The sequence below is a fragment of the Poecilia mexicana genome, unplaced genomic scaffold (assembly GCF_051168715.1).
Source record: "Poecilia mexicana isolate PSO_F unplaced genomic scaffold, ASM5116871v1 scaffold_9, whole genome shotgun sequence".
Taxonomy (NCBI): Eukaryota; Metazoa; Chordata; class Actinopteri; order Cyprinodontiformes; family Poeciliidae; genus Poecilia; species Poecilia mexicana.
Genome location: NW_028263378.1, coordinates 29,820,266 through 29,833,914, shown reverse-complemented (window position 1 = coordinate 29,833,914; position 13,649 = coordinate 29,820,266). Strand labels below are relative to the sequence as shown.

Sequence of the window (13,649 nt, the reverse complement as noted above, 5' to 3'; positions counted from 1 at the left end):
TTCCACGAGCGGCGCCAACATGAATTTCTGTCTGGGTGACCTCACTGGTGCTGTGTTCATGCTTCATGTCACGTTGCACAGCTGGGTGCTGAGCTGGGAGAGGCTCTGAACCTCCCGATGTCCGCAGCGCAGCGGTCCTCACTGACACGAAGCTTTTGGCCCCAACCGGGTTTGTTGTGCTACGTTTACAAAAGAAGGCTGTTTTTGTTCTAATGCATTTTTCATTCTGTCTGCCCTGCAGATGGGCAACAAGGGAGCTTCTGCTGCTCACGGTTAGCTTACATGATATCATTGTAACATACTGGCTGCTAAGCCTATTCAATAAGGAATTAATCAATTAATTGTATGATAAATTACAATGAGCTTGATAATTTCCATCTTGATGATTTTTTTTGAGGATTAATTTTATATAATAGGCTATTTTCTTATGTCTTCATCCCTGTCTGTTTTTTTTTATTTCCATTTCATTTCATGTTTTCGGTTGGTGTGTTTTACTTTCCAGTTCTGGTGTGAGGTGCTCTCTACAAAATTAAAGTATTATGGTGTTTGAGAAAGCAAACATCCGTTTTTATGCCATGATGGTGTATATTAACATACACACCATTATACTTTACTTTTGTAGTCAGTAGATTACTTGAAAATGTTCTCAAAACAGCAATATTATCATTTATTCTAATAATTGTTGGGACCGTTAGTTACTGTGACAGACAGGCTACTGGCTGCATTAATGCTTCACTCTATTTACAGTCTGCTGGGCCAGGCAATATGGCTTAAAAATATACATCTCCAATTTTTCCTACCAGGTCGGATTTATGATATGAATCAAGTTATTTTCTTTTCTAAAAGAAAAATTACCAATGTAAATAGTATTTCCTTATTTGTAAAACAAGAGGAAGCTAAGGGTTGTCTATAATTTTCTTGAGTTTATGTAAAAGTCATATTTTGCTCCATTGTCTCCAGAGGTTCCACAGTCGTTTCCCGAACAGAAACAGATCAGAACCAGCCTTCTTCGTTAGCCTGTTTAAGTCCCATCCCTGGTTCTGATGTGGGTTAATTTGATTAAGATCAGTCTCTGTGACTGCCATGATCTTTGCAGACCTTTTATTTGTAACAGGCAGTAATTGTTATGTAGAAAATGTAACTTTTCCTCCTCTAAAACGTCCTCTCCTGTCACACTGGGAGTTTTTTAAAATCTCCTCATCTAATTGAACAAATGTGACATAACCCTTGTGTCTAGAAATGGGGTCCAACCGACCCCACACACGTAAATTAACACGCAGCCAGACAATTATGGTTTCTATAACAACTTGACTCAAAATGATTGCTGAAGATTTCTGAAAACGAAAGCTGGACTTTGTGGTTTCCCTCTTCCCAAACCGCTTCCATCGTTAACTAACTTTCAGTCCAGTGTTTCACGCCTGCAGCTTCAACGGTTGGTGGCAGTCAGAGTGAAAGTAAAAATCTTGCACGAAAAGACTCATTTGCTTTGTGGAACTATTTAATTATAGCAAGTGGTGTGCAAATGTTATTAAGTCATGACCACATTTTTTTTCTACCATGTCACCAGGTGGACTCCGTATATGAAGGAGAAGATGCTTACGAAAAATAATAATTTCAGTTCTTTTCTAAATAAGAAAACAATGGCACTTAGCATTCATCAACAGCTCTGTCAACATTGAGATCGTTGCGCAGCACAAATAATTATCAGTGAGCTAAATAGTAAAACATAAGTTATCAAGACTTCGAGAAATTTTAATAATCGAAATCCTCATTAGAATAATCAAAATATGTGGTTTGAACTTTAAAATTTTGTCGCTGCTTTAACGGAGGCTCCTCTGGACGCTGTGTGTTTGACGTTTTCAGCAGCCGTTGGTTCGCCTCCGCGGTGGAGCCATTGTGGGGGAGGGTAGGGTGGAGGTCATGAAGAATGGAGAGTGGGGCACCATATGTGATGACCACTGGAACCTGCTCTCGGCCACTGTGGTGTGTCGGGAGCTGGGCTTCGGCTCAGCAAAGGAAGCACTGTCTGGAGGACAACTTGGACAAGGTATGCATCGTCCATACCGTCTCTGGAGTGTCTGTTTTACTTTCATTGATTTATTTCTAAATGTTTTGTCGTATGGCTCTTTCATCCCTACTGCTGTTTGATGCACATTCAGATTCACCAGTGATTATGGCCTACAGAAACATGTGGCCAACATGTACAGAGGAGGGGAAAGCAGCCAAACAGCCATGCTAATTAGAAAGCAGACCTGAAGCTAACCCATAATAGATAGCTGAGAATGACAATTTTTACTGTTGGAACAACTCTCTGTCTATAATTTCCGACATGCCGTCACTTTCCCTGTCGAGTAAAACCACGTCTTGGTAAAATTTCACAAACTGATTCTGTCCTTTTTATTGTTAACTCTGCAGATTTTCTTAGGGTCATGACCTCTCAGATCTAATGTGGATTAAATTCCTTAGCAGTTTTCTAGTCTGTATAACTGTGAAAATGATTAGGGATGCAGCGATTTATTGGCCGACTGGTTTATTGGCTCCGGTTTCCTTAATTTTGAGAGACCTGTGATTGGCCAATACTTGCATGTGAAGCTGATCTGATCTACCTCTGCAAATGTCTAAAACTCAACCACTGTCCTGTTCTGCTCTGCTGTGAGGGAGGTTTGACTGACAGACATTATTTTTATCCTTTACATGATTTGAAATTTAACTAGAATTGAATTTAACTGAAAAAGTGATTTTTATTTCTTTTTTATTTTGAGAAAATACTTGTAATATTGGACATTTGTTGTGTTGTACTGGTGGTTTGTATTATTGTCAACAAACCTAATTCATGTTTGGGAACATAACTTAACATTAAACATAGTTTGAATAGCTTAATTATGCCATGTGTTAGCTTAAATTATTCCATATAATTCTAACTTAACTTGCTCATATCTTGACCTAGCTTAGCTTAGTTTAGTAAAGTTTAACGTAGTTTATTTTATCTTAGATTGGTTTAGTTTTAAGCTTAAGGCTTAGATTAATTTATGAGGGCTACAATTCAAACAACATTCTTTGGGAAACAAAATATTAATATTTTATCAGAAAGGATATAGAGCCATCTAACAATAAAGTAAAACTTTTCTTTCACATTAAAATGCCCATTTGTCTGGGCTGGAAACTCTCATTCTGAAATCAACAAGCTGCTCAATCTCTAGTCTGAACGTGAGAATGAATTTCCACAAGCCTGCAGCAATCAGTGTTGTCTGAATATCCAATAGAGTTTAGGGGAACCATGTTGAGTTATATCTATGAGTACATAAAACTAACTCGTTGATAAAGTCTTCACTATCTGAATCACAAACGAATAAGTTTGAAAAACTGATCACCTCCTGCGTACTTGTGCGCCCTTCAGGGATGGGGCCGGTGCACATGAATGAAGTGAAGTGCTCTGGATTTGAGAAGTCCATAACCGAGTGTCCCTTCAACAAGGAGGCCCTGGGCTGCAGCCATGAAGAAGATGCAGCCGTCCGATGTAACGTCCCAGCTATGGGCTTCGAGCAGAGGGTCAGTCTCTCCTCCATTTCGGTACAAATCTGAACCTCTAACAAGGAAACCAGATGCAGTTAGGGATTTACTAGTTTGTCTTCAACAGCTGTTTTTGATGAGGGTCTGCTTGCCGAGCAGCATGAGACGTATTCTGAATCACTGAGCTAAAGAATTTAGGTTTTTTTTTTCTTATCACAGAATGATTCTCTGATGGCTTTTCTGACTGGTACTGTGGGAATGTTGAAGTTCTTAATACTTTTCAGTGATGTTGCACTAAGCTGCGTTTTTTTTTCCTTCTAATTTTTAACCCACAGCTGCGTCTGAGAGGAGGCCGTAACCCCTTTGAAGGCCGTGTGGAGGTGCTGATGGAGAGGAACGGCTCTTTGGTGTGGGGCACAGTGTGCAGTGAGGGCTGGGGAACCATGGAGGCCATGGTGGTGTGCAGACAGCTGGGCCTGGGCTTCGCCAGCAGTGCCTTCCAGGTACTTGTGCCTTTAGCAGAACAAGTTTGCATGTGTTCTTAGAAAGAGGAAACTTCAAGTCAACTCGCATGGATCTGACATCCTGTTTCATGAGGGTGTGTGGTCATTATTCTACAATTAAGGCATTCAAAGGTTTTAAATACGTTAACTATGAGCCTTAAACTTTCTCGTGGCAGGACTATTTCATCTTGTATGTTAACATCTTGTGTTGTGTGCATAGTGCTTTTTTTTCTCACAGGACTTTTCTGTCAGGCAAACGTCTTAATTACGAGCAGAAGTCTTCACTGCGTTTTGTGACTCAAGGCGGTTGAGGCTAATAATAGCTGCTAACATAACCTTGCTACATAGCTAGAGCTTTTTTGGCGTCTGTCATGGTTAAGTGCAGCTTTATCTGCAGTTGCTTGGACAACCTTTGTCTTCGCCACTGGTGGCCTTTGACTAATAGCTAAATTATTTTGATGTACTGAAACACTTAAATGTGAAAAACATACAAAATAATAGGAAAATGGGTAGAGGGGCGAACACGTTTTCACACCACTGTAACATCCTCCATCTTAATTAAATCATCATGTCGACAGTTAAATTTCAGTGTCAGTGACCTGTTTGTTTTTGGCAAGGCTGACAGGAGTAAGCACTAAAACAAAATTCAGGCTTCTGGCATGAAGTGAGTGGCTCATAATATCGTTTACAGTTGGAAACGTGGTGGTTAGCTCCAACAGCGTTTAAAAGTGTCTGCAGAGCTGTGGAATGTAGAGCTGCCTGATCACAGGACACCTCCAGACAAGCCTTACCAGGCCTGGCAGCAGAAACAGGACAGATGTACTTACAGCGCTTCTGTTATTTCAACTCTTTAACTAGGAACATCATTTTTTGAGTGTGAAAACTTTCATACTGAAATGTATTTGACCTAATAGGAAATCCTACTGAGATTTCCTAGTACAAGAATTTGTACATGTTGCTTTTGGACATAAGAAACACAAACGTTACTGTGTTTGGAGCGGAGGTGAATCATCGCTGCTTTAATTACCTTTTTCAAGTGACTGAAAATTTACAAATGTGACTTTTCAGATAAAAAAAATCAGAGTGAAGAAAAATCGTTCAAAGTTCAGCTTATAAAATTCCAAAAATAAGTCTGTACTGAAAGTCACTGAAATTCCTGTTTGTCTTTAAAGTGGCAAAATCATTTTTAACATGATTTTGAGCTTTATAACATGTTATAAGGTTTATTTCCTCTTCACAAACATACCTGGAGTGTTGTCTTGACTCTTTCATGCATGTCTGAGAAATCTCCCATGGCAACCATTCAGCTTTGTAAAACACCTGGATGGAACCAAGTGCCACATTTGAAGGTGAAACTCCTCCTTAGAGCTCCTTCAGACTAGCCAGCAGCAATTAGTAAACACCTGCTGAGCTCATTTTAGGAGCTGCTTCTCAGAGCAACGCTGGCAAAAACATTGTTAAAGAGTTAATATAGGAGCCATGTTGTGATGACTTCCTGAAGGCGGAGTTTCAGAAAGAGCAGGAGCTTTTTTAAAGAGTCTCTGCCAATTTCAAGCTGTTAAATTACAAACTCAAATTTCTTGTAAGTCATATCTGATACATAGCATTTTATCACAACTGAAGGTAATGTAGTTACTTGATAGCACCATTTTATAGCACAGTGTGCCTGAAAAATACATAATACTGCCCCTTTAAACATTTGAGTTTAAAGTTTTTATTTTTAGTTCCATCACAGTGATGTGGAACATACTGTATGTAAGGATTTCAAAAAAAAAAATTACAATATGCTGTAATTGAAGAGGTCTATTGTGTCAATTCTACTCATGAAACCTCTTTTTGTTTGTTGTTGTTTTTTTCTGTACTTTAGAAAATAATTTTGCCTCTGAACGTTTGCGTCCATAGGAGACGTGGTATTGGCCGGGTGAGGTCAGTGCTGACGGTGTGGTGATGAGTGGCGTTCGCTGCTCCGGAACTGAGATGTCTCTGTCCCACTGTCTACACCACGGACCCCACCTCAGCTGCCCCAGAGGAGGGGGACGCAACTCCGCCGGAGTCTCCTGCTCTGAAAGTAAGACTCTGGTGAAGGCTAATCAAGAGCCTCACTTCTGCTCAGCATCAAGCATATTAAAATGTGTCATAAATTGTATTTCACTTTGTTTTGGCAAAGTGTTCACAATCCTGTGAATTTGAACGTGTATTTTATGTGACAGAATAAAGTGGGTGATATGAACTTAGAATTTTATCGTGATATTTTCTTGTACTAATGTGATAAGAAATTTTTGTGCTGGAATGGCCCAGTCAAAGCTCAGGTCTGAATCCAGCTGAGTTTCTATATCAACACTTGAAAATTGACATTCATACATGCCTTTGAATAACCCAAAATATTGAGTCAGCAATGGTTATTATACGTAATAGATTTGGATAGCTATTATTTATTAAAAGACAATTAAACTGAACAGCAAGAATGACTCTTAAAGATTCTCAAAACATTGCAAAAGTTTCCAATAAAATACAGTATTTTGAACATAAAAACCATCATTACAGATGATGTCTGCTTTTCAGCTTCTGTAATAATCATATGTGGTTCTCAGAAGTTTCTGTTTTCTTTTGGGCCAATAAAAACCTGATTTATTCTACAGTCTCCTCTAGCATGGAGCAAAAGCTTTCCTTGGCTTGGAAAAGCCCAAAGTCCAGTCGGTTTCATCTGTTTCTATGTGTTAAAACCCGCTGTCAACATTTGAAGCATACACTGTGTTTCAACCGCATAGTAGTTTAAGGGGGAGGAATAGTTTTGCAAAGAGCTGTAAACTGACTGCAAACTTTAGTTTTCAGTCATAAAAGTAAATTTCCTTTCCCTTTTACACAAAGTTTACCAAATCTGTGTTCAACTATTAAAGAACCTTTGTCAGGGAGAAACCCCTTGTTCTTTCTTGGAATCTGTTGTTTGGAACAGAAAACACTTGTTTACTTTGCATGCAGTCATCTCTCTGTGTTTCTAAATATCTTTGGTCTCCGTCTTTTCTTCTTCATTTTTTTTTCCTTCCCACCTTTAGCGGCTCCCGACCTGGTGCTGAACCCTCAGGTGGTGGAGCAGACCACCTACATGGAGGACCGGCTCATGTTCATGCTGCAGTGTGCGTACGAGGAGAACTGCCTGGCCTCCAACTCTGACCAGACGCCGGCCAACGCGTACCGCCGCCTGCTGCGCTTCTCCTCTCAGATCCACAACAACGGCCAGTCCGACTTCAAGCCCAAAGCTGCCAAGCACCTGTGGGTGTGGCACGACTGTCACAGGTCTGTCAGGATGGAAATGTTTCTAGAAACAAAGCACCCTGGGGTGGGCATTTATTGTGGTGTTTATCATCTACTGTGAAAAATGTCTTATCATAATAAAAATTTTGATCCATCGTTGTCCTGATAGATTTCAGCTAAATAAAACTGACAGCATCATCAGAGATGTGATTTTTGCTATTTTCTTCAATGATAGCTTTATTAGAGCATCGATATATATCAGAAATGTTGAAAATATGATTAAATGCAGTTATTAAGTGCAGCTTAGTGATATAGAGCACATCTTTTTCAAGTAAGTGGCATGCTGAAGAAGCCACTAGAATTTTTGAATTCTCAGTTTTCTTGAATTCTTTAAATTTTTTCAAGATCAGTATTTAGGTTTGTGGTGCTATGACTGATGTGCCATGCAGACTAGTTTTTTATGATGATGATGATTATCACAACAGTAAATTACTAAAAGAATATATATTAAAAATGAAGCAAGAGACATTTAGGCTTTTGTGTGTGCGGGTGTGTTCTTGTATTTGATACATTGTAAGGACCATTTAAAATATATTACCTTGTGGGGACTGTATGCTTCTTTTGGGGCCCAAAGTCCACACCTCATAAGAAGAAGTGTTGTTTTTGGGTTGTGGGCTAGATTTAATATTAAGGTGTGCTGTGTACTGGTAATGGTCAGGTTTATGGTAAAAGTCAGGTTAGGCTGTAAAAAGTAATGAAAAAAGAATGGAAGTTAATGCAAAGTCCTTGTGAAGATTGAAAGACATACTCTATGTGTGTGTGCGTGTGTCTGTGTGTGTAGGCATTATCACAGCATGGAGGTGTTCACAACATATGACCTGTTCAGCCTAAATGGAACCAAAGTGGCAGAGGGACACAAAGCAAGTTTCTGCCTGGAGGACTCAGAATGTGATGAAGGTTGGAATCTGCCTGCCACTTCAGTGGCCTTGATGCCTTCAGTTTTTATATATTTAGAGACCTATGTGTAAAAGCTAACAGTGAGTATGAAAACTGAAAAGGAAGTGAGGAAAATGTGGGTTAAATGACATCACCCGCACAATGATATTGAATTAGAGGTTATACAATTTAATATTGTAAGTAGATGTTTTCCCAAAGTCCTACTGTCTTAGTTCAGTATAAATAAGTCTAAGACTAAACCAATTGTTCTGCGAAGCAACATCATATAATTGCTGAGCTTGTCTGCTATGATGTCCAGGCACCAAAAACCTACAGAATGCATTTATTTGTTTACCTGTGTTTTTTTGCAACAAACTTCTCAGAAATTACATTTACTGTTATTCGAGTCATATAGTCTGCTTTTCCCCAAAGGGGAGAATATCTGGTTGTCTTGAATATGTCTATGAAGTGAAAATACAAATGATCATTCCTTCTTATGTCGCCCTCTAGTGGTAATATACTGTGGATCACCTTGTGTGAATATATCACACAAGGTGTGATATATTTGCAGTGAAGTTATCTTACTTTATCTTTGTAGGTATCGAAAAGAAGTATGAATGTGCTAACTTTGGAGAGCAGGGCATTACTGTAGGCTGCTGGGATACCTATAGGCACGACATTGACTGCCAGTGGGTCGACATCACCGACGTCAAACCTGGGGATTACATTTTTCAGGTGATTTGTCCTTTTGTTTCTTCTTTTTATCGGTTGTGTTTTTGCAATGTCTTCTCTCTGCAACCTCGACTTTAGTTTCATTCTTGCCCATCCTTTAACAGATTGTAATTAACCCTAATTACGAAGTGCCAGAATCAGACTACACCAATAACATCACCAAATGCAGATGTCGATATGATGGTCATCGTGTGTGGATGTACAGCTGCCATAATGGTGAGACCCTGCTATGATTTTGAAGAGTGGCTGCAGCTTTTACTGTCTTTGGGGGGCTTGTTGTTTTTTTACCAAAACAATCACTTTAGTCTTTTCTGCATTTAATGAGACATTCAAAGAGAGTGGCCCAAATATGGAGCCTTGTGGAATCCCACATGGAATTTCATCACCTACTGTGATCAAATAATCCTCCAAGTATTTGAAGGAACTTTATTTAAGCATCTCTTCATGGAAGTACAGCACTTTACAGCACATGGACCTCCATATTTGGGTCACCTTTTTCTTTGTTTGTGTCAACTATAAAAAAAATCTGTATTAAAAAATAAAGTATCCCCCTCTTCCAGTCACTCTACACACTCTTATGTGTCATAGTTTTGATTTAACCAGGACTTGTGTGTTATTTTTTAAAAAGTACAAAGTCCGTACCTATAGTCAGATCTTATTACATTCATTTAGTCATGATTCAGATTCATTACCTTTTAGTCATTTGTAGAATTCACCTGCAATAGCATTTATCAGTTTTGCTCAAATTTTCATTTTTACTGTTACATGCATCTAAAATAAGCTAATGAAACAATTAGCTTAATTTAATTTGCTATAGATTTCATATTTCTTAGAATCAACTATTTCAGAGCAACATTCTTCACTTTGAGCTGAAGACTTTGCTAAACCTATTTGCTACTAACACCTTATAATCAATTTACTTTGTAATTTTTTGTTATAATTTGTTATGCAGTATTTGGTAAATTCTATTTCTGCTGCTCTGCCTCTAGATGGCTCACTGAGCTCTGAGACAGAGATGATGTACCCAGGCCTCCTAAACAACCAGGTGACCCACAGGTAAAAACAACAGAGTGGAGTCGAGAGGCGGTCACCTCCGGTGGGAAGAGTCCCACCAACCACTACCCATTCCATCTGGGCTGGATTCTACTTTCTGTCCCTGAATGAATCATCACTTCTTCTCCTCACCTTTCTTCCTCTACCCTCTTCTCACCTCCCAGCACATAGTATGTGTTGACCTCTTCTGTCCATCACTCTCTGTGATGATCACGGGACTGGTGAAGCTTTGTTTGGGTCTGTGACAGAGAGACTATTTCACTTACTGTGATCAAATAAGAACTTTATTTAAACATCTCTCCATGGCAGTGCAGCACTTTAAGCACTCAACTACAGAACCTGGTGGATGTTGTTTCTGTAGTTTTGTCCCCACAGACCTGGAAGATTAACTTCAGTGGAGAACTACTTTTTGTTTTCTTCTAATTTGATCAACTTTTTAATGTCTGACATCCAGTCTTTAGAAAACAAGAAGTCTATTCATCACTACTCCTAAGTGATGCTTGAACTGCCATATTCTAACAGGACATAAGGACCGGTTCTGAAATATTGGCAGTATTTGCTTTATCTTCTCCTTGGCAGACTTAGTAAATTACCCTATACCCATTTTTCGAAGAGTTGCTGAATAATCCAGTGGGGGTGAAGGGTCGGGGTGGGTTTGTTAGAAAAGTGTGTTAGAAGTATTGTTATTTTTTCAAAAAGTGAAATTTCATTGTATAATTCAGCTGTAATGTGAGTGGTTGTTGATGCCAAACTTGCATATAAGCTAGTGTGTCATTCATACACTGCCACCTCCTGGTTAACCCATGTAAGCACTTCAGTTAAGAACCAAATACTGATATACATGTATTGTTGCATTGGAAAACCTTGCCTTTCCATTGGTATAAATGTGCAAGAGGTGTAAGAACTGAGGTCCCCGATTCCCTTCCATCAATGTTTTGTCAAAAAAACAAACTGTTGTTGTTTGTGCTTCTCTGAAACATCCATGTTCATTGATCCTTAAGGGGCAAGTACTTCAAAGACACAATGATAAATCATAAGTTCATCAATTATTATAAATTCTCTTCGAAGCAGATTGTGACCGAATGTAAGACGAGCATGATTTCAGTCACAGATCATTCTTTAAAAACTTTGATAGAAGGTTCAGAAAAAGGCCTGACCACCTGACCACCACTAAAACAAATGTTAGAGCTCAGGGATGTCAGCTAGCTTCAGTGACCGGACTAAAGCTAAACTTAGTGGAAACAAGTTAAACGTGTCATTTGTTTTACCTTTGCAGACCAAGAAACGACGTTCTCCATGTTTCTGAATTAGATTTGACTCACAAGTCAGAGTACCAAGTCAGAAACCATTTGGATTTGTCAGTAGCTATGATTCAAAGCAATACAAGCTGGTAACAATGCAGTTCTATTCTATGTTCCCATTTGTTTTTACTGCAGCAATCAAACCAAAATTATTTCAAATTAGCTTTTTGGGTGCCTTCACACCAGCCCTGTTTGGTCCGCTTTAATTGAACTGGTGAGAACCAAACCTACCTCTCAGTTCGGTTGAGGTGAACTCTGGTGCGGTTAAATGCATATATGAATGCCAAGCGGTTCGGAGACCGCTCAAAATGCAGGAAGTGGACTACAGCGCAGGGCATTTTGGGTAAATTCAACTAAAACAAACACATTAGACAAATTAGAGAAATGGCTGGTGGTCTTTTGCCAAAGACAAAATAGGTTTTCATATTTACTTCAGCGGTTTTGGTGCAGCGCCACCACAGGCGAGGAGGGAAACAGGTTGCTCAAATTGTTTGGTTAGTTTTGCAGTGTGAAACTGCACCAACAACATGGAACCATCTGGGAACAGATGGAAGAAATCAGAAGTTAATTTTCCCTTCTGATGGAACAGTTTATTTCTAAAGCTTCTACTGTTTTATAAATCTGTCAACTATATTGGATATTGAGGTCATGGTTGTTCTGGCACTTTTGAAGTTGGAATTCCAGATTCAGGGAGAAGTAAAGCTGTTTTTTCTGACTTGGAACATGCCTGAAGTAAGCTTCACATTGACAAATCCAGATGGGCTTCCTATCAAATTCCTAAATGACTTTGTTGGCTCACAAAAGGAGCAAATATGAGAGCACTTGTATTAATCAAGCAATGAGTGGAACTAACATAGTGCATACCTTGGATTCAGTATAAACCTGCAACAAACTGGCATGACTATCAGGCCAGTATGAAACCTGTGGAACATTCTTTGTGGGTCTCATAACCATCCATATGTTCCTCCAGCAGCAGCACAGGTTTGGGGAAGAACTTCTTTCTACCCGGTGATGGCACAGATACCGTTTTTTGGCATTTTTTTTTTTTTTTTTACTTAATTTTCTTACTTGTTTGTTATTCTTTGTATTTGAAGGTATGTGAATTTAGTTTATTTGTACTTTTTTTGTCATGGTGCTATCTAACTGGTCCTCTGTTTTCTGAGGGTTCAGTACATGGTGAACAGCTGCATTATGTGTATACTAACAGTATACTTGAATTGAAACAATGTGCTTTTGTGTGTTGACCTATAATAAAGAGTTAAGCAACTGAATCAGTGTGCCACTGAATGTTCTTTGTGTGTTTATTGCAAAACAACTCATTTTGCCAAATTACAACCACAAACTTCAAAGCAATTTATTAGAATTCCATGTAGACCGTTGCTATGTTGCATATAATAGTGAAGTAAAATGAAAATGATTTTTTCCTAATAATAAAAGGAAAAGTGTAGCGCCTTTAAAAAGGCAGTATTATGTAAAACTGATTTTGGTTTTAGCTTTACATCATGTTATGTTATTCCCTCATCAAAAACATACCTGGAGTGTTGCTCTGATTCTTTCATGCATATTTGAAAAATCCTTTAATCTCCCGTGGCAACCATTTAGCTGTGCAAAACGTCTGGGGAGACCGAGATCCACCTTCAAAGACAAAGCTCCTCCTCTTTTCCAACGTCCCGCCTCACAGAGCAGCCCTACCCCTGCGGCTCCCTCATTCAGTTCCTTCAGACTCGTCAGCAGTGTTTGGCAAACACCTGGTGGAACTGAAAATCTGCAGAACTCATTATCAGAATGTTGTTTAAGGGTTAAGAGGGGAGCCATATGATGACTCCCTGAAGACAGAGTTTCAGAAAGACCAAGTGTTTCTTAAAGAGACAGAGGCCCAATTTCAATGCGTTAAATTATGAAGTCAAATTTCTTTTAAGACAAGTATGATGTATATGTGGTGTTCCAGACACAGAAATTAATGAACCTCTAGATTTCAGATTCTGAGAGACTTTTGGTGTGTGGTGGAGGCTGTTTGATAACAAATTTGAAGATAAAAAAATATAGCAAATCACCACTGGTGGGCGCTCTTGCTGTGCACAAGAGATGTGAGCTATTCCTGTTCAGAGAAGATGTCCTTTGATTAAAATAAACATTGCTATACGCTGCTTCCAGTTATCTACTTAAATTTTGTTATATTTAACTATTGTGTATCACACACACTATACAGCATTTTTATAACAACCAAAAGTAACATAATTACTTGATTGTGCTATAAAATGGCTCTTTGTGTGTGCAAAACATAATACTGCCCCTTTAAAGCTGTAATTACAGTAAAAGAGGGGGTTCTACAAAGCATTGCTTCAGGGAGACAGAACATAAA

At 38.9% G+C, this 13,649-nt stretch overlaps 1 protein-coding gene across 1 annotated transcript in view; it reads left to right on the top strand.

Moving 5' to 3' along the window:
• Positions 1-12,558, top strand: part of loxl2b (lysyl oxidase-like 2b) — a 33,730-nt gene extending 21,172 nt beyond the window's left edge. The window contains exons 6-14 of the mRNA XM_088009119.1: positions 1,864-2,047; positions 3,398-3,549; positions 3,846-4,013; positions 5,916-6,081; positions 7,067-7,307; positions 8,107-8,222; positions 8,800-8,936; positions 9,038-9,149; positions 9,923-12,558. Of these exons, the coding sequence (XP_087865245.1) occupies positions 1,864-2,047; positions 3,398-3,549; positions 3,846-4,013; positions 5,916-6,081; positions 7,067-7,307; positions 8,107-8,222; positions 8,800-8,936; positions 9,038-9,149; positions 9,923-9,993 (1,347 nt within the window). The 3' untranslated portion in view covers positions 9,994-12,558. The remainder of the gene's footprint in view (positions 1-1,863; positions 2,048-3,397; positions 3,550-3,845; positions 4,014-5,915; positions 6,082-7,066; positions 7,308-8,106; positions 8,223-8,799; positions 8,937-9,037; positions 9,150-9,922) is intronic.
• The last annotated feature ends 1,091 nt before the right edge of the window (positions 12,559-13,649 follow it).